Source organism: Balaenoptera ricei, chromosome 17 (genome assembly GCF_028023285.1).
Source record: "Balaenoptera ricei isolate mBalRic1 chromosome 17, mBalRic1.hap2, whole genome shotgun sequence".
NCBI classification, from domain to species: Eukaryota; Metazoa; Chordata; class Mammalia; order Artiodactyla; family Balaenopteridae; genus Balaenoptera; species Balaenoptera ricei.
Window position 1 is genome coordinate 53,998,989 of NC_082655.1, and position 21,267 is coordinate 54,020,255.

The window sequence follows — 21,267 nt, forward strand, 5'->3', positions numbered from 1 at the left end:
ATTAGAGGAGAAACTAAAATCTCATTAATTTTATTTATACATGGTATCTGATGTGGTTTTGGACCATATGTATTTCTTTTAGAACAATTTTATTTGTGCCAATTCTTATTTGAGTAACTGACATACTAATTTTTCACATCTATCCAGTTGTTTATAGTTGATCAATTTCACCCATATTTATTTAATTATGTAAATGATTATAGTTAGACACCAAAATCTTCAGTTTTACATGCTCTATGTAGAATACTTCCCATTCATCTACATAAGTATTCACTGATTGCACGTAAAGAATTTTGGATCAGTGGTCCTGAATAGTTATTTACCTCTTCATAAATATATTCTGTCTCCCCATTAAAGGGGTAGGAATTATATACACCCTCTCAAAATGTAGCAATGCCCTATATTCAGTAAATTCTTATTGATGATGCCCCATTCATAGACTTTTAAGGATATAATCATCTGACTATTGTAACACACGTCATTCAAATTAGTTTCTGCCCTTTGCTGAAGTTTTAAAATATCTGAAATGATTATATCTGAAGAACAAAAGTTGGCAGATGTGGAAACATTTTTCACCACAGCAGCTCCTAGCCATGTCCCCTCTGTAGGCTATGTATGCCTAAAATGTAACTGTTTGGAAGACTGTGCATGATCAGGAAAATTGTCCCCCTACTGAATAAGGACACAAGTGTGGTTTCAATATTCTAATGGACATTTATAATAATTCAGCACTTTGAGTTGCAGGGAGAAGTTGAGAGGAAGTTTTAAGTTGGGTGATAATTGTGATCATTTGCAATGACTTGGATGGGGGTCAGGGAATATATGTTCTACTGGAAGGCTACCACCTGAAGCTAAAGAGATCATTTTCCAAGGAGACCCAAACTGAATGAGATGAGCAAAAAACAGTATTAGTCTTAATCCTGTGTTGTTAAAGAAGATGAGTATTTGTCCTGGGTTCATCTATGTTCATGAAATCAAACGTTTATTGAGTGCTTATCAAGTGCCAGACACCATACTAGGCAAAAAGGGGGATGTTAGTGTACAAGATTCATGTCTGTGCCCTAATGGAGCTCATGGTCTAGGGAGATACCTTCTCTTGATTAGACATTTTCCCTTAAAACAGTTCCAGACTTGTCCAGCCTGTGTAAGCTTGTGTAAGCACCATTGTAGCTATAATTAAGTCATATGTTCCTTCACCACATACGAGTGTACATTGGGTACATTTTTACCGTGCTCCCAGCATTACCAAGTACCCTGAGAGAATCAGTTTGTGTATTACCACTAACTGATGAAAGCTCCACACTTCCTAATTTCAAGGGGTTTAATTAACACAACCAGTTTGCACTGACCAACCTGGTTTTACTTCACCCAAATGGTAAACCATTAAATAACATTAGCCTCCTAGGACTCTGTCACATGACTTGACTTCCAGCATTGCAGGACTCTCCTGACCCAATACCATTTTCATTCTTTAGGGTAATTCAATTATTGCTGCCATTTTTGAAAGTAAGTTAACATATTAGCCAGTGATGTGATAAAAGATTTATCAAAGCCACTAACTGCAAAATTAGACTTTATGTCTAAAGATATTTTTGAAGGTCTCAGTGTATGGATTTTTTCAGTGTTAGACTGGTGTTATCTTGATGCACATTTAAAAAAAATAAGGACATAAAGGCTACAGTCTGAGTTGATTCCATGCCCCTAAGTTAGCAACCATGGTACTGGTATGCACCTCAGAATCCTAAACCAACTTTGAGGCCTCTGGAAACTAGTCCACACTGTCAAATGTATGGCTACACATTCCTCTTCTGTCTGCAATCTCCTCGGAAGGCCCCCAGTAATTGCTTCAGTTGCTCTACAAGGAATGTAGCTTCCAATCCAACTCAGAATTTGAGTCACTTCAGTTATAAAAACAAACTTACAATGTTCTCCCTCCTTAAAAAACACAACACTCAACTGTTTACATTCATGTCTTTATTAGTTTTGATGATCAGTACAACTGCTTTTACTTCAAGTGCAGGCATTCACTCCTGCATGTTCTAGGAATCATTAATCCCACGCTCAAATTAGAAAGATATCAGAGGCAGTTTTTATTTTAATAAGCATGCAAAGATAAAAGTAGTAAAATGAAAAATAAATGGCCCTCCTTCAGGTAAAGAAAAATATTAGGATAAAGTCAACATCTTTATGAAGAAAGCATTCAAATAATGGGTCAATTTTTAAAAAAAATTCCTAGTCAGTGTATTTTACTTTCATTGATAATCAAAACCAGGCAATCTTTACAGTAGTTTAAATGTGAATAAGTGATGGACCTCTTACTGGTTTTATTTAAAGGTTAAAACACATCACCATCTCAATTCTCGGTATCCACAGTCATTTTAATTTCTGGCTTATGCTGAATTGCTATACGATCTTCAGACACCTCTACCCCCACGTATATAATTACTCATTATTTCTTTAAGATGGATAACTCATAACATGAAAAGAGTAAACTGAAGTTCTGTGAAATTTAAGATGACACAAAAACAGTGCCCAACAGCCATTTTTCTCTACCTTTCCTCTTCCAACTCTGTTTCTTCTTCTTTGAAACCTTACTAGAAATGCTGTTTTTACAGGAAAGGTGATTATTAAAAAGGCCAAATGCTTTCATATTAGATCTTGTCAATAGTTAATTCCAGTTTCTTGGTGATCACATCTCTCATCTTCATTGCTTGGTATGGAAAAGTGAAATATACTTGGAGTAAGAAGCACCAAAAGGAGGCAAGGAACCAAGCTCTGCACTGTTGGTTTCCTTTCCTGAAGAGGGCAAGCTCCAGCAGCCTCACTTGAAGGAGGCCTTCACTAACCTGCCTTTGACAGGCTGTGGAGGGCGCCAGTTCCTCACCAGGTGCACCGGGGGCTCATTTTCCGCGCTGGAGTAGAGGCCCCGCAGCTTGGCCATCTGCAAGGGGCGAGGGAAGGCTGTCAGCATGACATTTGGACCAAGTGGACACATTAAGCGTGTGACAAAGAGTTAGAAATCACCAGCTTTCTAAACAAGCAAACTACAAAACCTGTCTCCAATGTCCAGTCCAGAGTTATTTGGTTCTGAGTAACAAAAACCTTTTTTTTTTTTTTTTTAATTTGTAAAAACACTTTTCCTCCTTTTATACAGGATCACCATACCCTCTGGTCAAAACCTTTTCCTCCTGAATTCTGAAACAATTATTTTAATTTGACAGATCAGTATGAAATCTATCCCTTCTGTAGGAGTGGAAGACAGTGCAAATAATAAGCTCAATTGGCCCCTCATTGCATAAGTTAATGAAGTCAATTTACATGAACACTTACAAGGGAGGCCTGAGGAGAGAGGTCGAAGGTATTGAAAGCAGACAGACTGGAGGTGCAATCTCAGATCCTGCCCTTGGCTGTGTGATCATGAGCAAACTGCTTAACCTATCTGAGCCTCAGCCTACTTAGCTGTAAAACTAGGGAACCAGTACACACCTCACAAGGATGTTCAATCCCTTCCACCAGCATCTTATCCCCAGGCCTGTATTTACCATTCCATCTCCTAAACAGGGCTCAGTATTTGGGAGTTCTCCAAATTAGCAAAGTCTAACTCATATGGATCTGTACCCTTCAGTGTTTCTAGAGCACAAACTTGGGCATTGTTCAGCGTCACTGCCACCTTTAAATGTTCTTGCATTTAGCCTGGTATCCTTTGGAAGTTGAGCTTTAGAAAGTTAAACAGGCTGATCGTAATTAACCGGGGCAAACTATGAAATCTCCAGTCGCAGAGCTGTTCGGTAAGCATCTATTGCTTTATATTTTCAGTTTAGCGTCTGTATCTCACAGAGTCCGCCGGCGACGGTAAGTCAGCGTGCTCTCAAGGCCGGCCCGCGGCCGCTGCTCACCTGTTCGGGGCTCACGGTGACCGGCTCCTTCAGCAGGAGCCACACGATGCACTCCTCGCAGGGCGGCGTGGTGAAGGAGCCGTGGTAGGTCCAGTAGTCTCGGCAGGCGGGGAACAGGCAGGACGGGTCGAAGTTCGTGAAGGGCGCCTCCTTGCCCTGGGAGAAAGCGGGACACAGCGCGGTGAGCGGGCGCATGCGCATCGCCTGCCCCAGCGTCTCACCGTTTGGGGAGAATGGATTTCAAATGCAACAGAGAAAACGGAGCTTGTGAACAAGGACGTGCCTTTCAGATATAAAGGGCAGATGGGGGAGGCCGGTTTGCATCAATTGACTTTGCCACAGTCAATTGTATTCCTTATTCACTCTAGGTAGCACTATAAATCTATCATTTCTCAAGAAAAAGGACAAACTCATTATAAACTGTAACAGAAATATTTCATACAAGTTAATGCTGTGGTTCTTGATGATACAAAACAGAGTTGCATTTTTATTGAGTATCATACTCAGAATACTTACTTTCTCTGGTGGTAAAACTAAAAGCGTTTGATTAGAACAGAAAGAATTAAAGTGAGTCTGCTAAGTAGAAGAATCTACTGTTAAGATTTAAAATATACAGGTGCCACCCAGGAGAGAAAGGGAAACACTAGGACCCAAACATTTAGTACCTCTGCATGTGTGTAAGTGTGTGTGTGCGTGTGTGTGTGTGTGTTGGGCAGGGGAACACCACTCAACTTTTCTCTCAAACACTTCATTAAAAATGTAGTTATCTGACAGGTTGACTATGAGGATTAAATAAACTTATGTATGTGAAACTGCTCTAAAACCTATAAACCATAAAAATATACATACAAATATAATAGCATTTGCTTTTATATGTATGCTTAGCATATTCATCAAACTTACTAACAGATTTTAGGTGAAAGAAATACACTTGAAAATGTAAAAAGAAAAAATTGACATACGCTGCTTTTATGTTCTGGGAGGGAAAATGATTTTTTTTACCTTTGTCTTAATTTTGTCCAGCGCATCAAGGAGCAGCTGGAACTCGCCTTTCTCATGTCCTATCTGTAAAAAAAAAAGAAAAAGTAAACCAACAACTATATTTTTCTCTTCTCCATAATTTAGGATTGTCTTAAAAACTAATTTTAATCCATCCATCTACAACTAGTGTTTATAAATCTGTCAGAATATCTTGTACTAAGCAAAAACATAAGTTTATTTCCACCCCCCCCCAAGATTTTAGAGTATATATTTTCTGAACTAAACTTGGACTCCAGGCCTCTGAAGTACAAAACCACAAATTACATGTTGATTTACATCTATGTCCTTGACCTTCTCTGTGAAGTCAGTCTACTTTTCTTTTTAATAGAATTAGAGCTAGGATGGACTCAGTGTATCTGAAACTAAACTCGTTGTCTTTCTGCTCAGACCCACTCCACTTCCTGTAGTACTGTGTTCAAGCACTGAATATGACCCAATGAATTCAGAACATAAAACAAATTAGGTCATTCAAAAAGAAAGAAGCTAGATTTTCACCTCTGGCTTAAAATCTTGGTTATGTTACCACTAAATTCATGTGTTAATGACACCAAGTCCTCTCTACACCAAGGCTGGCTCAACAACACACACATTCCATGTGCTATCTTAGCCTGGGATCATGTGAGTGGTGGCCACTAAGCCGAGTGGATGTCCAGCCAGGGACTCGGCATCACAGACGTTCCCAACATTGGCTTTTCTGGTTTCCACTGCAATTGACATGGAGTAGCAGGAACGGGTAATGAACAAGGCTGCCCTTGCCCTCACTGCCAGTGAAATAAGCTCCTTCAAAGGCTCCATCTCCACCGCCCCTACACACACACACCACACACATACACACACATACATCCTGCATCTTAAGAAAATTTAGAAGTGCTAGGGGTACTGAAGTATGGCAAAAGTTACTCTTTTAAGGGAGAGCAAAAAATTTTGAGCTGATCTTAACAGAAATATCTTGAATAGTTGAATGAATACTGAAATTCATTCCTCTCTCCCCTTTAAATAAAAGGAGGGAGTAAAACTTAAGCATTGATAAGGAACTAAACTTTGAAAAAAATACATGGTCAATTTTTACCTTACCTTCAGAAAAATGCCAATCACAGCTACTCCATCAGGTTGCTTCAGAGCACTTGCAAAACTGTTATACTTTGAATTCCAGTGAACCAAATGAAGCTGAAACCATAGAACAGAGGTTATGAGGTAAATTCCTAAAATAAGGAAATAAGTATAAAATTATTCACAATAAACCCAATAATTATACAGTCTAAGGTTGCTGAACACTCTCACAGAAGTTGACAGAATTCTAAAAATTAACATGCAATATTTTGGTAAGACTTTTAATGGTTCAAATTAAAAGTTATGATAGGTAGAACTGGTGAAAACTGAACTTTCATTAAACCAATTCAAAATATTATTTTAGCTTTGTATAACATTAGTCCTTTTTCTGACCAAATCAAACAGTGAAACACAGAGTTATAAACAGGAATCTGCTAGCATTCTAAAGTCACAATTAACTGGGAAGTAGGAGAGGAAAAATAAGGGGACAAATTCTTAGGTGTCTTCATGCCTCTCTCCTTTCAGCAACAAATGGTCTAGAACCGGGTGGTCACCTTACCTTAATAATGTTAAGGTGCTAACATAGACACTAGTTAAATTAGTCAACTTTTTCACATTGCATTATATAGAATGGCAAGAGAATACAATAGTTCATGGCAATTTAGAAGTATTTTATTCAAGACCAAAAGTGTGAGATAATCCCACATGTAAAGACCGAACTGCAAGCCTTGCCCACATTTGTAAGGAATATACTAAACTTTCCCCATTTGTGGGGGAAGATGTCTGGAAGGCATTCTCAATTAATTTATCCTGTCACCGGCTGTCTAGATGGGCTGTAGAGAAATGATCACAGGGAAGTACTTCGGGTCTCCTATAGTTTAGTTTAACTGTTTAGTCAAATTTAGTTAGGCTGCCTAATGATGCTGCCTAAGAGAGTGTCCACAAGTGGCTCCAAGGTTTCTGTCTCAGCTCCTACGGTTGACCAGAGTCTGCCTCTGGAAGAGTTTGGCAGTACAAATGGAATTATCCTCACCTCCAGGGCATTTGTCACCCCTTATAGGCTTGGCTTTATACAGAGAACATGCAGGAGGCTTGTCTTATTTCCTTGTAATTTGATGCCTTGATCTGAGCTACAAATCATGGGTTTCCGTTAATGGGTTAACTGGAACAGAGAGTAGTATTTGTTCATATTAAATTGTGTGTATCTATATCTAGCTATCTCTGTATAAGTACATATGTACATATAAAATCACACACACATACACACACATATGCACACCCTTCATTAAGAGACTAGAGCATGAGCATTAGCCAGAATTACTAAGTGCTATTTTTAAAGCACCACAGTCTTGTAAAAGAGGCAGCTTAGAGCACTGGGCAGGATGATGAACTATGAAGCCAATCAGCATAAGGTAGAGCACAGGTCTAGCACTCATGCGCTGTGTGACGTTGTTATGTAACCTTTCTGTGCCTCAGTTTCCTTGTCTGTAGCCCATCTCATAGTGTGCTGAGAGGATCAAATGAGTTAGTACTTGTAGGCACTTAATAAGTATTAGCTACCATTATCTTTTCAGTTCCAGTCAGGTCCCTGGCTTTTTAAAAAATATTATTATTAAGCTGCTATCCAATTTCTAAATACAACCTTGAAATTCTTCATGCGTGACGCTAACTCACCTACACTCTCTTAACTGTCTAACCTAGAATGTTTGGCAGCTTCAGTTTATGCTAAACTATTGCAGCTCTTTTCATAACTACAGGCTTGAAGCAAACGCATTGGATGCTATTCTGTCATTATCGTTCAGTTTTCAGTTTTCACTGGGTGAGATCCAGAGTGGGTAATGGCAATTCCTCCTACCTCCGCTGCATACTTGACTCCATCCACGCTGTGCTCAGAGCCGTGATCATCCGAGGAGCCCCAGTGAAGATGAAACTGGCGAAGCCGGTAGGGTGCAGTGAGAGGACCACCTCTCAGCACTGTGATTCAGAGAAGCTAGGTCAGCAGTGAACTCACACTTCTTTTACAGAGCCCTGCTTTAAACAGCCCTTATAGCCTAAGCTTGATGGGCTGGGCTGATGGTGCCATTCCCAAGCACACTGGTCTCTTTCTCACAAAGTCAAGTCTTGGGTTATATCAAAATAAATGCTTTCTCTTCTCTGTCTTTCTGATTTTGTTTGCTTGTTTTATTATTTTATAAATGTCAATTTAATATGTATGAAAATAAAATTAAAACAGGAGATGGGCAATGAAAACAACCAAAGCACAGGTCTGTTGTGTGGTGCACTGGGGAGAACAGGATATTTGAGAGCCAGGCAGACTTAGGTTTCAATCCCGGCCCCACCCCCTGCTAGTTGTGTGATCTCAGGCAAATTGCTAAACTTCTCTGAACCCATTTCTGCATCTCTCTGAAGGTGATAATAATACTGACCTTTCAGAGCTGCTGTGAGGATTAAATGAGATTAAGGGCTTTAAACTGCTCATCACAGTGCCCAGCAGAGTCATCACTGAACAAATGTGAATTCCTTCTCCATGTCTCGCCTCACTACACTTTTCTTCAGTACTACAGGCAAGAGCTCTCATCCATGTCTAATTCAGACTGTGTTTACTCAAATGAGATGAAATGGAAAATTCAGAAGTTTCCCAGGGAATCAATCAATGTGGACCCCTAAACGAGATGATTCTCCTTAGCATGAATGTGAGTTTGTTGTCCAAATACCTCAACCTGGCACTTAACTTCGTTTCATTTCATTCAGCCTGGGGAGTGATTTAGAAGTTCAAATATTTTCTAAAGGATATTGGAAACTATACAGAAACCCTAAAATCAAAATTTAGCAACATAAGCTAGATCAAAATAGAATTCAGAGGGTAGCTATTCTAGAAAAGATTGACCAACTGTTGGTGCTGAAATGGCACACTGAAAGCCATAGTATAGGTCTAAAACAATAGAATGAGGCTTGTGTAAGCTTGGTCATGTAGGAACGACTGGTTTGATTAATTGCATTTTTTTCTACCCAACCACTAGGAACAGTTATTATTTGGTCATATGAGTCCAATTTATTAGGATGAATTATATGAAATTGTCAATAGTCAATCATTTTTGCTTACAAAAAGTCATTTTCATGTGATCCAACCTAACAGATACTGTTTAATTTTGTTACTAATCCTTCAGAATGGAACTTGATTTAAATGGATAAGAGAAAAAAAGTAGCAGATACCAATGAGATTATTGTTTAAGAAAATATATTTTTATGATATTCCTTACCTGGAACCTGCTAGTAGGTAGAAATTATAACTATTACTCTTTAATTACAACATCATTGAGAATATTCATTCCTATACATCAGTAAGGATAATTTTAAATTTTTTACAAATGTGGTTATAGGAAAATGTATTACTGTATATCAAGCACCAAAATGCTAAAGGTAGATTCTTACTTCATTCACAGTGAAATAAAGCATTTCTAATTAGCCTTCTTTTATTTCATTGATTTGCTTAATAGTGTAGGTGAAATAAAGAGATTTTTTTAAACATGAGATTTTTCATTTTCACACAAATACAAATCACAACTCAAGAAGAAATTGTCAGATTCTTCAAAAACACTCACCAAAATGATTAGTCAGATGAACCCCACTGAAGCATTGAAGGCAAGTCTTCTTGATTCATACAGTGGGTCTACTCTCTCCCCTGGATTGGCCCCTACCCACACAGCAGAGGAAGAGAGTACCTACTTGGTTTCTTTGCTATGTTCCTTGCTCTGTAGAATGGAATCTGTGCCACTTTTGGGACTGGGAGCCTTGCTCTCCAGGCCTTGGTTAGGAAGCAAAAAACCCCTCAGGTGTAGACCATCAGAGCCTGAAGAACACTCATTTGGACTCATTACCATCACCTTCCTATTAAGCTTCATTTCAGGAATGCATTGCCAACTTTTAGCTTGGGCATGGGGCCATTTTGTAGCAGCCTGGGTGACCAGCATTAGAGAGTGAGACATTCCTCTTCTATGTATAAATGTAAGTCTTCAAGACTAGAGCAAAGTCAAATGTCATCTCCTTTTTCAGAGAAGAAGTGCCCCCTGCTTCCCACCAATTCTGTTGCTGTGTCATAAATCACATTTTGCCAATATGGATGTTGAAAATGTTCACGTGTCTCTACCTAAGTGTGATACTTACTTGACCTGTCATAAGTATCATCAAACACAACCCTGCAGGTTTTCCCATTGTTCAGGATGGTCTTGGCAGAGCCGGGGTCATAAGATGCTGACCATGGCTTCAGGGAAGGGTCGTGCTTGATGTCTTTGGTGTGCAATTCAATGGGCGACTGGTTGTCTCCCTTGGCAATCGGGTAAAGTTCATGCCAGTGGTCAGGACCTGGGAAATCAAATTGAGAGGATTTATTTATTTAGTGGCACAATCCAAGCCCTCTTTCTAAGTGACTAAACCAGCAAAATACACAGAGGCTAGCCAGTGATTATAAAAAGGTCTTGAATATCAGATTGGGCAATACAAGGCTTAGTGTTTAAGACCTGTTCATAGTTTTGTTAATAGTGTACCTGGAGACTATACTTAACTCCGTGTATTTCCTCAAATTTTCCATGTATTTGCTCAAATATAGCCTCATAGCCTTATTTTTGAAGTGGACTTCATCACATGTTTTACCAATGCCATCTTCTCTCATAGAGCTGGAATAAAATAACACTGACCCTAAATAGATTTCAGAGCATATCCATATTCCTTTTCCCATGGGTAAGCAGGAGCTGCAGGCAGAGCAGCTTAGACCAATACCAGGCTCAGAGAGGTTAAGTGCTTGCCCAGTATCATGGAGAAGGGGACAGTGAGAACTGGCCCTCGGTGGTCTGACTTCTCCGTCAGAGGCACTGCGATCTGGGCTAGTTACCGAACCTCTCTGCGCTTCAGTTTCCTCCAATGGGAGTAATAACAGCTCCACACCACGGAGAACTAAATCAGATAAAAAGTAAAAGGGTCAGCAGTGTTTGGCACTCGGGAAGTGCCCCGTAAATGTTAGTTTCCATCCGCGCCACCGCACTTGCTGGAGTTGCGCACTTTCTGAGCAGCACCATCCCGGACTGACCGGCAGCCGCTGCCCACACTCACCGTTGTGGTCGGCGTAGCCCCACTCCTTGGCCATGGTCGTTTTCTTGGGCACTGGACGGCTGCTGCCTTCTCTCCTTCGCCGTGCACAGTCCCCGTGAGCCCTCACCTTTTATATAGGTCCCCCCACACTTGCACGGCCTTATTAGGTCAGCGAGGGTGGGGTGGGGGGCTAAACAGGATTGGGGTGGTATTTGGGAGGCGGAGTGGGGAAGCCAATGAATTCCAATAGTTGGACAGCTGTCGGGGTGGGGGGAGATGGGCGGAGGGCATCCTTCCCCTCACCTCTCCCTCCGCCTCCCCCTCCCCTCCCCTCTCCCTGGGAGCGCTTCTCCTGGCCCTTCTATTCCTCCCTCCCGGCTCCTAAAGCTGCACGGCTCTCTAACCCCGGGCGCCGATGTGCAGAAATGCCGGCGACTTTCGCCTCCTCCTCCTCCCTCCCTCCCTCCTCCAAGCTTTTTTTTTTTTTTTTTTTTGGTAAGGGGGGATGGGGCGTGGTAGTTGTGCTTAGCATCCAACTGAAATCTGCACCCTGCCGGCACTTGCAGCCTCACTTAGAAGTTGCTTTTAGCGCAGGCTGCCGGTCTGGCTGCGGTCTCCAGATGCTTCTGCGGGTTTATTTCGCTCCAGCGATCCGGTTTCGGTGGCTGGAAAGAACACGTTTGTTTGCCTGACCCATGTTTGACTCCCTTGCAGGCAACTTGTAAAATCCTAGCAGCAAAGGATGGGAAGAAAGAGGCCGGAGGGCAGGTTCTCTAACTCTGTTATTCTTGAGAGATTGACGATGCCAGATCCCTGAACCACACCAGGCAGCATTTCTTAACCTCGTGGGTCCCTTTGGTCTTCAGGACTCCGAGGGCTGGGTCTCGGGAATCGGGGAGAGATCTGGACGCAGGTTACCGCAGAGCAGGAGCCTGATTTACCGACTGCGTGAGCTGTTAAGTCTGCTCACGAAAAGTCGAGAACCTTCTGGAGTGTTGGAAGGCCACGAACATAAAGTGAGTCATATTGTGTAAAACGTATGACCTCATTTTCCAAGACATAATGAAAGACTGGAAGAAAAGAGAGCGGAAAATTTTCCAGAATTGCTTTGTATTTTTTTTCTCCCCCTCCCAAGTTGTTTTATAGTACGATAACCCACACAAAAGGAGAATAGAACTGGCGTATCCAGTGCGCACATGTCAAAGATATATTTTTAAACGTCTGGTTGTAGCTCACACTGAAGAACCAGTGTAGTAGATATTTACAGTTTTAAGAGTATATAAATTTTTTTCTTTGTTCCAGGTCAGTATTAATTTTATTTCTAAAAAAGACAGCAAGAAGAGATAAGCCTAATTCCAGTGCTGTCTTGAACAAGGTTGTAATATACCTTTTCTTAATTACTTTGACTTTTATTGATGTTAGGCTTTTGTATCTGGGGATTACAAAACTTGAAAAGGAAATCTCTCATCATGGTAAAGATAGCTCATCCCCAAGGCATGTGGAATGACTAACCACACTCATAACCTGGACGCCAGGGGAGTCACTCCCCAGCGTATTTTTGTGACCAGGGATTATTTGATCCACACAATAGCGATGTGGAATCAAGAACTGAGATGGTTTGGAAAATCCAAGCAAACATCAATGCAAATGCCCTTAGACTCTGAGCTCAAATATGTCAGTGTTGGATTAGAAAGGCTACTGAGTTGGCATATCTGGGCCATTTTTCTGCTTCACTGTGATAGTGTGCCGCTGTAGTTTGTGGTTAATAGAGGTTATATTCTGCATAATTATTTGTATTAGTAAACTACGATCCTGTGCCAATTCACGAAATTGTTTCCATCTCTCTTTTTCTGCTATATGTGGTTAGAAGATTGGTAACTAAATTTCATGTTATTTGATACAGTAATGATACAGGTAAAGTTTTTTAATAAAGCCTTTATACCAAACAAGGCCAACAATCCAGGAATTCATCATATTGTTACTATTTATGCATAGAGTTTTAAAATGGGTTGTCATTAATTAAAATTTTAAAAAGACTGTGCAAAGTAATAAATTAAACACCTGCACAATAGCACATAATTTCACATAAACACTAGTTAGAATTTGCAAAGTGAAATGTTTAATAGGTTTGGGCTTGTGGTCTTGAAAACTAATGTTGGTTTTTTCATTGTACTTTCTTGTGAGAGTTAATCAAAATTGGAATTTCAAGACAGTTTATATCATGTCATTTTAGACCATAGTATATTTTTCAGAAGCCCCAAATTAATCATCTGCATCTGAATTGATTTACTCCAGCATGTTTGTCTATAAATTTCAAAATTCCCTGTCAACAGAGCAAAGAGAAAAATCTAAATTGTGTCCAAGACACTGAGATTTCTGGAGTTGTCTTGAAAAAAGAAAACTGTTAGGTATACACTGAGAAAAATAATGCCAGAAAAAGAGCTACAAATTATCCCTTAGCATGTACATAGAATTTCTCAGCACTATTATTGGAAAGTTGATGTATTGGGCAATTTGTAAGATTTATCCCCCAAAATGAGTGTGTTCATACAGGGAAAGGAAGAGAGAGAGAGAGAGAACAGAGTAATCAAAGAAGATAATTTGGATAAATAAAATTATTGGGAGGAGGGAGTGTCTGAATGTAGAAGTTTCAGGTGGTATGTTAAAATTATAAACTCGAAAGATCTAAGTTGATAAAATTTAAACATATTTTTACTCTCGATTTGGCATTTTATTTTGCAAGATGCTAGGTAATATAACCAAGTCAAATCTTCTGCAAGTTGATACATTTGGTGTTTCTAGTGCATCAGAAACAAACAAAAGAAGTGAGAAATTGCCTATTTATTCACCTCTGCGATCAAAGCATAAATTAGGATTTGAAGTAATTACATAATTGTGCTTAAATATCTTATATGTTATAGGGATATGTATTTTCTAACAGATTTTTATTTTCAGAGAACAAATTCTGGGATACAAATGTAAATATGGCTAATAAAAAATTTTTAAAAATAATTTTTAGCCTTCAGTTTATCTCTTTTTTATTTTTTATTGAGGTAACTGGTTTATAACATTATGTAAGTTTCATGTGTACATGCTTATATTTCTAATTCTTTTTTAAAATTGAAATATAGTTGATTTACAATATTATATTATTTTCAGGTGTACAACTCAATATTTTCAGGTGTATAATATTTTTATAGATTATACTCCATTTAAAATCATTATAAAATATCAGCTATATTCCCTCTGTTGTACAATATATCCTTGTAGCTTATTTATTTTAGGCATAGTAGTTTATACCTCTTAATGCCCTATCCCTATCTTGCTCCTCACCCATTCCTTTTCCCCAATGGTAACCACTAGTTTGATCTCTATATCTGTGAATCTGTTTCTGTTTTGTAAATTCGTTCATTTCTTTTATTTTTTAGAGTTCACATATAAGTGATAACACACAGTGTTTGTCTTTGTCTGATTTATTTTACTAAGCCTAATACCCTTCAGGTCCATCTATGTTGTTGCAAATGGCAGAATTTCATTCTTTATTATGGCTGAGCAGCATTCCACTGTGTGTGTGTGTGTGTGTGTGTGACACATCTTCTTTATCCATTCAACTGTTGATGGACACTTAGGCTGCTTTCATATCTTGGCTATTGTAAATAATGCTGCTATGAATATTGGGGTGCATGCATCTTTTCAAAGTAATGTTTTAATTTTCCTCTTATATATACCCAGGAGTGGAATTGCTGGATCATATGGTAGTTCTATTTTTAGTTTCTTGAGGAAATTCCATACTGTTTCCCATAGTGGCTGCACCAGTTTACGTTCCCACCAGCAGTGTACTTGGGTTCTCTCTTCTCCATATCCTTGCCAACATTTGTTATTTGTACTTTTCGATGCTAGCCATTCTGACAGGAGTGAAGTGATATCTTCTTATTATTTTGATTTCCATTTCTCTGATGATTAGTAATGTTGAGTACCTTTTTGTGTGCCTGCTGCCCATCTATATATCTTCTTTGGAAAAATTCAGTTCTTCTGCCCATTTTTTAATCAGGTTGTTTGGTTTTTTGATATTGAGTTGTATGAGCTGTTCATATATTTTGGATATTAACCCTTTATTGGACATATCATTTACAAGTATTTTCTCCCATTCAGTAGGTTGTCTTTTTGTTTTGTTGAAGTTTCCTTTTCTGTGCAAAGGTTTCAAGTTTGATGAGGTCCCATTTGCTTATTTTTGCTTTTTGTTTTCATTGCCTTAGGAGATAGATCCAAAAATATTGCTACGATTTATGTCAAAGAGTGTTCTACCTATGTTTTCTTCTAGGAGTTTTGTAGTTTCTGGTCCTCCATTCAGGTCTTTAATCCATTTTGAGGTTTTTGGTTTTGTGAGTTTTCTTTTGTATATGCTATGAGAAAACGTTCTAATTTCATTCTTTTACTGTAGCTGTCCAATTTTCCCAGCACCACTTATTGAAGAGACTGTCTTTTCTCCATTGTATATTCTTGTCTCTTTTGTCATAGATTAATTGACAATAGGTGTGTGGGTTTATTTCTGGGCACTCTCTACTGTTCCATTGATCTATGTATCTGTTTTTGTGTCAGTACCATACTGTTTTGACAACTTTGTAGTACAGTCTAAAGTCAGGGAGCATGATACCTCCAGCTCAGTTTTTCTTTCTCAAGATTGCTTTGGCTATTTGGAGTCTTTTGTGGTTCCCTGTAAATTTTAGGATTATTGTTCTAGTCTGTGAAAATGTCATGGATATTCTGATAGGGATTGCATTAAATCTGTTCATTGCTTTGGTAGTAATGACAGTTTAACAATATTAATTCTTCTAATCCATAAACATGGGATACCTTTCCATTTATTTGTGTCATCTTCAATTTCCTTCATCAGTGTCTTATAGTTTTCAGAGTAGAAGTCTTTCACCTCCTTGGTTAAGTTTATTCCTAGGTATTTTATTCTATTGATACAATGTCAAACAGAATTATTTTCTTGTTTTCTCTTTCTGATAGTTCACTTTTAGTGTATAGAAAAGCAACAGATTTCTGTATATTAATCTTGTATGCTGCAACTTTGCTGAATTCATTGGTTAGTTCTTATAGTTTTTGGGTGGAGACTTTAGGGTTTTCTATATACAGTATTGTGTCTTCTGCAAATAGTGACACTTTTACTCCTACCCTTCCCATTTGAATGCCTTTTATTTATTTTTTGTACCTGATTGCTGTAACTAGGACATCCAATACTATGTTAAACAGAAGTGGCAAGAGTGGGCATCCTTGTCTTATTCCTGTTTTTAGAGGAAAATCTGTCAGCTTTTCACCATTGAGTATGGTGTTAGCTGCGGGTTTGTCATAAATAGCCTTTATTATATTGAAATATGTTCCCTCTGTACCAACTTTGATGAGAGTTTTGGTCATGAATGGGTGTTGAGTTTTGTCAAATGCTTTTTTTACATTTATTAGATGATCATGTGATTTTTATTCTTCCTTTTCTTAATGTAGTGTATCACTTTGGTCAATTCGTGGATATTGATCTATCCTTGCATCCCAGGAATAAATCCCATTGATCATGGTGTATGATCTTTTTTATGTATTGTTTAATTCAGTTTGCTAATATTTTGTTGAGGATTTTGGCATCTATATTCACCAGAGATATTAGCCTGCAATTTTTTTTTCTTTTTTTTTTTTTAGTGAAAGTGACATGGACCATTTCTTTTTTTTTTTTTTTTTTTATTTATTTATTTATGGTTGTGTTGGGTCTTCGTTTCTGTTCGAGGGCTTTCTCTAGTTGCGGCAAGCAGGGGCCACTCTTCATCGCAGTGTGCGGGCCTCTCACTATCGCGGCCTCTCTTGTTGGGGAGCACAGGCTCCAGACGCGCAGGCTCAGTAATTGTGGCTCACGGGCCTAGCTGCTCCGCGGCATGTGGGATCTTCCCAGACCAGGGCTCGAACCCGTGTTCCCTGCATTGGCAGGCAGATTCTCAACCACTGCACCACCAGGGAAGCCCCTAGCCTGCAATTTATTTTTTTGTATTGTCTTTGTCTGGTTTTGTTATGAGGTAATGGTGGTATGGTAGAACGAATTTGGGAATGTTCCCTCCTCTTCAGTTTTTTTTTTTTTTCTTGGCTGTGCTGTGTGGCATGCAGGATCTTAGTTCCCCGACCAGGGATTGAACCCGTGCCCCCTGAAATGGAAGTGCAGAATTTTAACCACTGGACCTCCAAGGAAGTCCCCTCCTCTTCAATTTTTTGAATAGCTTGAGGAGGATAGGTATTAGCTGTTCTTTATATGTTGGGTAGAATTCCCCTGTGAAGCCATCCAGTCCTGGACTTTTGTTCGCTGGGAGGTTTTTTTGTTTTTTTTTTAAATTATAAATTCAATTTCACTACTAATGTTTTTTTCAGATTTTCTATTTCTTCCTGATTCAGGCTTGGAAGTTTGCATATGTCTAGAAATGTATCAAATTCTTTTAGGTTGTCCAATTTGTTGCCATAGAACTGCTCATAGTATTCTCTTATGATTTTTTGTGTCTCTTTGGTATCTGTTGCTATTTCTCTTCTTTCATTTCTTATTTTGTTTATTTGAGTCCTCTCTTCTTCTTGATGAGCTAGCTAAAGACTTATCAATTTTGTTCATCTTTAAAAAAAAATCTCTTGGTTTCATGATATTTTTTAATGTTTTTTTGTCTCTATTTTATTTGTTTCCTCTCTGATCTTTATTATTTCCTTCCTTCTCCTCACTTTGGGCTTTGTTTGTTCTTTTTCTAATTTCTTTAGATGGTAGGTTAAGTTGTTTATTTGAGATTTTTCTTGTTTCATTAGGTAGGTCTATACTGCTATGAACGTCCCTCTTAGCACTGCTTTTTCTGTGTCCCATAGATTTTGGAAATTTGTGTTGTTATTTTCATTTGTCTCGAGGTATTTTCTGATTTCCTCTTTGATTTCTTCATTGACCCATTGTTGGTTTTTTTAAATTTATTTATTTAATTTATTTTTGGCTGCGTTGTGTCTTTGTTGCCTCGTGTGGGCTTTCTCTAGTCGTGGAGAGCGGGGCCTACTCTTCGTTGCTATGTGCAGGCTTCTCATTGCAGTGGCTTCTCTTATTGTGGAGCATGGGCTCTAGGCACATGGGCTTCAGTAGTTGTGACACATGGGCTCAGTAGTTGTGGCTCACAGGCTCTAGAGCACAGGCTAAATAGTTGTCGTGCATGGGCTTAGTTGCTCCACAGCCTGTGGGATCTTCCTAGACCAGGGCTCAAACCTGTGTCCCCTGCATTGGCAGGCAGATTCTTTAACCACTGCACCACCAGGGAAGCTCTGACCCATTGTTTTAAATAAAATGTTGTTTAGTTTCCATGTGTTTGTGTTTTTCCATTTTTCTTCCTGTAGCTGCTTTCTAGTTTCATACTATTGTGGTCAGAAAAAAATGATTAATATAATTTATATCCTCTTGAATTTGTTGAGACTTGTTTTGTGACCTACACTGTGATCTATCCTGGAGAATGTTCCATGTGCACTGGAAAAGAATGTGTATTCTGCTGATTTTGGATGGATTTTCCTGTAGGCATCTATTAAATCCAACTGGTTTAATGTGTCATTTAAAGCTACTGTTTTCTTATTAATTTACTTTCTGGAAGATCTGTCCATTGATGTAAGTGAGGTGTTAAAAAGTTCCCTACTATTATTGTATTATTGTCAATATCTCCCCATATGTCTGTTAATACTTGCTTTATACGTTTAGGTGCTTCTATTCTATTCTTTATATATTAGGTGCACATATGTTAATGAGTGTTATATCTCTTCTTGTATTGATCCCTTTATTCTTATATAATTCCTTTCTTTGTCTTTTGTTATAGACTTTGTTTTAAAGTCTATTTTGTCTTATATGAGTATTACTACCCCAGCTTTCTTGTCATTTCCATTTGTATGAAATATCTTTTCCTGTCCCCTCACTTTCAGTCTTTGTTTGTCTCTAGCTCTGAAGTGAGGATCTTGTAAATAACATATAAATTGGTCTTGTTTTATCCAATCAGCCACCCTATATCTTTTGCTTGGAACATTTAATCCATTGACATTTAAAATGATTATTGATAAGTATGTACCTCTTGTCTTTTTTTTTTTTTTTTACTGGTTTTCTGGTTGTTTTTGTAGTTCTTCTCTGTTCTTTTCTTCTTATTATAGTTTCTTCCTGTGTGATTTGATGATTTTCTTTATGGTATGCTTGTGTTCCATTCTCTCTAGTTTTTGTGTATCTATTGTAGATTTTTGATTTGTGGTTACCATGAGGTTTGTAAATGTTGACCTATAACTATATCTACTTGATTTAAATTGGTAGCCATTTAAGTTCAAATACATTCTAAAAGATCTACATTTTATTCCCCTCCCCCACATTTTGTGATTTTGTTGTCATATTTTATATCTTCATGTTTATCTCTTCACTATTTATTGTCTTTATAGTTGATTTTATAATTTTTTTCTTTAATCTTCATACTAAGTTATATAAGTGATTGATCCACAGCCTTTACTATATATTTGCCTTTATTACTGGGACTTTTTCTTTCCTATAAATTCTTACCTTTTTGCTGTAGCCTTTCCTTTTCCACTTAGAGAAGATCCTTTAACGTTTCCTTTAGGATAGGTTTAATATTGATGAACTCTTAGTTTTTGCTTCTTTGAGAAGTTCTTTCTTTATCTTTCAATTTTAAACAATTTTTCTGGATAAAGTATCCTAGGTTGCAGGTTTTTCCCTTTCAACAGTTTGAACATATCTTTCCACTTCCTTCTAGCCTGTAAAGTTTCTGCAGAAAAATCAAATGATAGTCTTATGGGTGTTCCCTTGTATGTGACTCTGTTTTTCTCTTTCTGCATTTATATTTCTCTCTTTATCTTTAAATTTTGTCATTTTAATTATGATATGTCTTGGTGTGGGTCTTTTGGGTTTCATCTTGTTTTGGACCTCTTTGTTTCCTGTACTTGGATATCTGTTTCCCTCTTCAGGTTCAGGAAGCTTTCGGCCATAATTTTATTAAATACATTTCAACCCCTTTCTCTCTGTGTTGTCCTTCTGGGAACCCTGTATTATGAATGTTAGTATGTTTGATATTGTCACAGAGATTCCTTAAACTGTTTTCAGTTTTTTTTTTAATTGCTTTTCTTTTTGCTGTTCTGACTCAGTGATTTCCATTATTCTGTCTTCCATATCACTTATGTGATCTTCTGTATCATCTAGTCTGTTTTTAATTCCTTCTAGTGTGTTTTTCATTTCAGTTATTTATTCTTCAGCTCTGACTGGTTATTTTTTATATTTTCTAGTTTCTTGTTAAAATCCTCACTGATCATTTGTTGTTCCGTAATTCAGTTAACGTTCTTATTAATAACTAATGCTTTAAATTCTTTATCTGATAAATTATTTCTGTTTTGTTAGCAGTTTTTTCAGTTTTTTTCTTGTTCTTTCATTTGAAACAAATTCCTCTTTCCTTTGAGTTTGCTTAACTTTTTCTGACTTTATGAAATTAGGTGAAACCATTACCTATCCTGGTCTTGAGGGGTGTCCTTATATGGGGCATCCTTATATAGTCTGCACATGCCAGCGGCTTTGGTGGGAAGGCTGGAGCTGATGTGGGCATGAGTCAAGTCTTTCCCCAGGGTGTGCTGGCAGCTACCACCTTGGTAGGAGGTGGGGCTGGAGATGGAATGGCTAAAGCCAGAGCCAGGTGTGAGCAGGTTTTCTCCTCTGCTCAGTGGCCAGCACCACCCTATTGGGGGCAGGAGTGGGTTCTAAGTTGCTGGAGCAGAATCCCTGAGGATCAGGTCTGAGCTGTCTCCATTCTTTCTAAGTGTGTGCTTTCCCCTCTCCCAACACTGGTGCCCTCACCCCAGGAGGAACAGTGCTGGAGCAAGAGGAGCTGGAGTAGGTGCTCAGCATGAGTTGGGGCACTGGCTGTGGCAGTTCCAGCACCAGTCAGAGTTCTGGACTGCTCCCGATTCACTGCCTCTGTAAGTACTAGCAATGATTGCCCCTACCCCATTCAGATCCCAGCTGGCTACATCCCTCACAACTGCATACTTCTCTTGTCCACTGCAGCCCTCATCCCAGGAACTGCTTGCAGAGCAGGCAGGGCCTGAGTGAGCACTCAACTCAGGCTGTGGTACATACTGGGGCTGTTGCAGGAAACCAGCAAGTCCTGGGCAGTTT

At 38.6% G+C, this 21,267-nt stretch overlaps 1 protein-coding gene across 1 annotated transcript; it reads right to left on the reverse strand.

Annotated features, from left to right (window-relative positions):
• Positions 1–1,959: 1,959 nt before the first annotated feature.
• On the reverse strand, positions 1,960–11,440 carry CA3 (carbonic anhydrase 3). Its single transcript, XM_059901864.1, has 7 exons — positions 11,094–11,440; positions 10,152–10,349; positions 7,843–7,961; positions 6,012–6,104; positions 4,899–4,961; positions 3,897–4,052; positions 1,960–2,941 (listed from the first exon to the last, which is right to left on the reverse strand). Exons 1-7 carry the CDS (start codon positions 11,125–11,127, stop codon positions 2,822–2,824), a joined length of 783 nt encoding a protein of 260 aa, XP_059757847.1. The 5' UTR covers positions 11,128–11,440; the 3' UTR covers positions 1,960–2,821.
• Positions 11,441–21,267: the final 9,827 nt, after the last annotated feature.

What these genes read in the sequence shown, in the direction of transcription:
- CA3 (XM_059901864.1), bottom strand. Translation starts at nt 11,127, where the DNA reads ATGGCCAAGGAGTGGGGCTACGCCGACCACAACG. An exon ending in TGATACTTATGACAGGTCAA is followed by an intron (nt 7,962 to 10,151) that starts GTAAGTATCACA and finishes TCTGAATCACAG; the next exon opens with TGCTGAGAGGTGGTCCTCTC. An exon ending in GAGTCAAGTATGCAGCGGAG is followed by an intron (nt 6,105 to 7,842) that starts GTAGGAGGAATT and finishes CTATGGTTTCAG; the next exon opens with CTTCATTTGGTTCACTGGAA.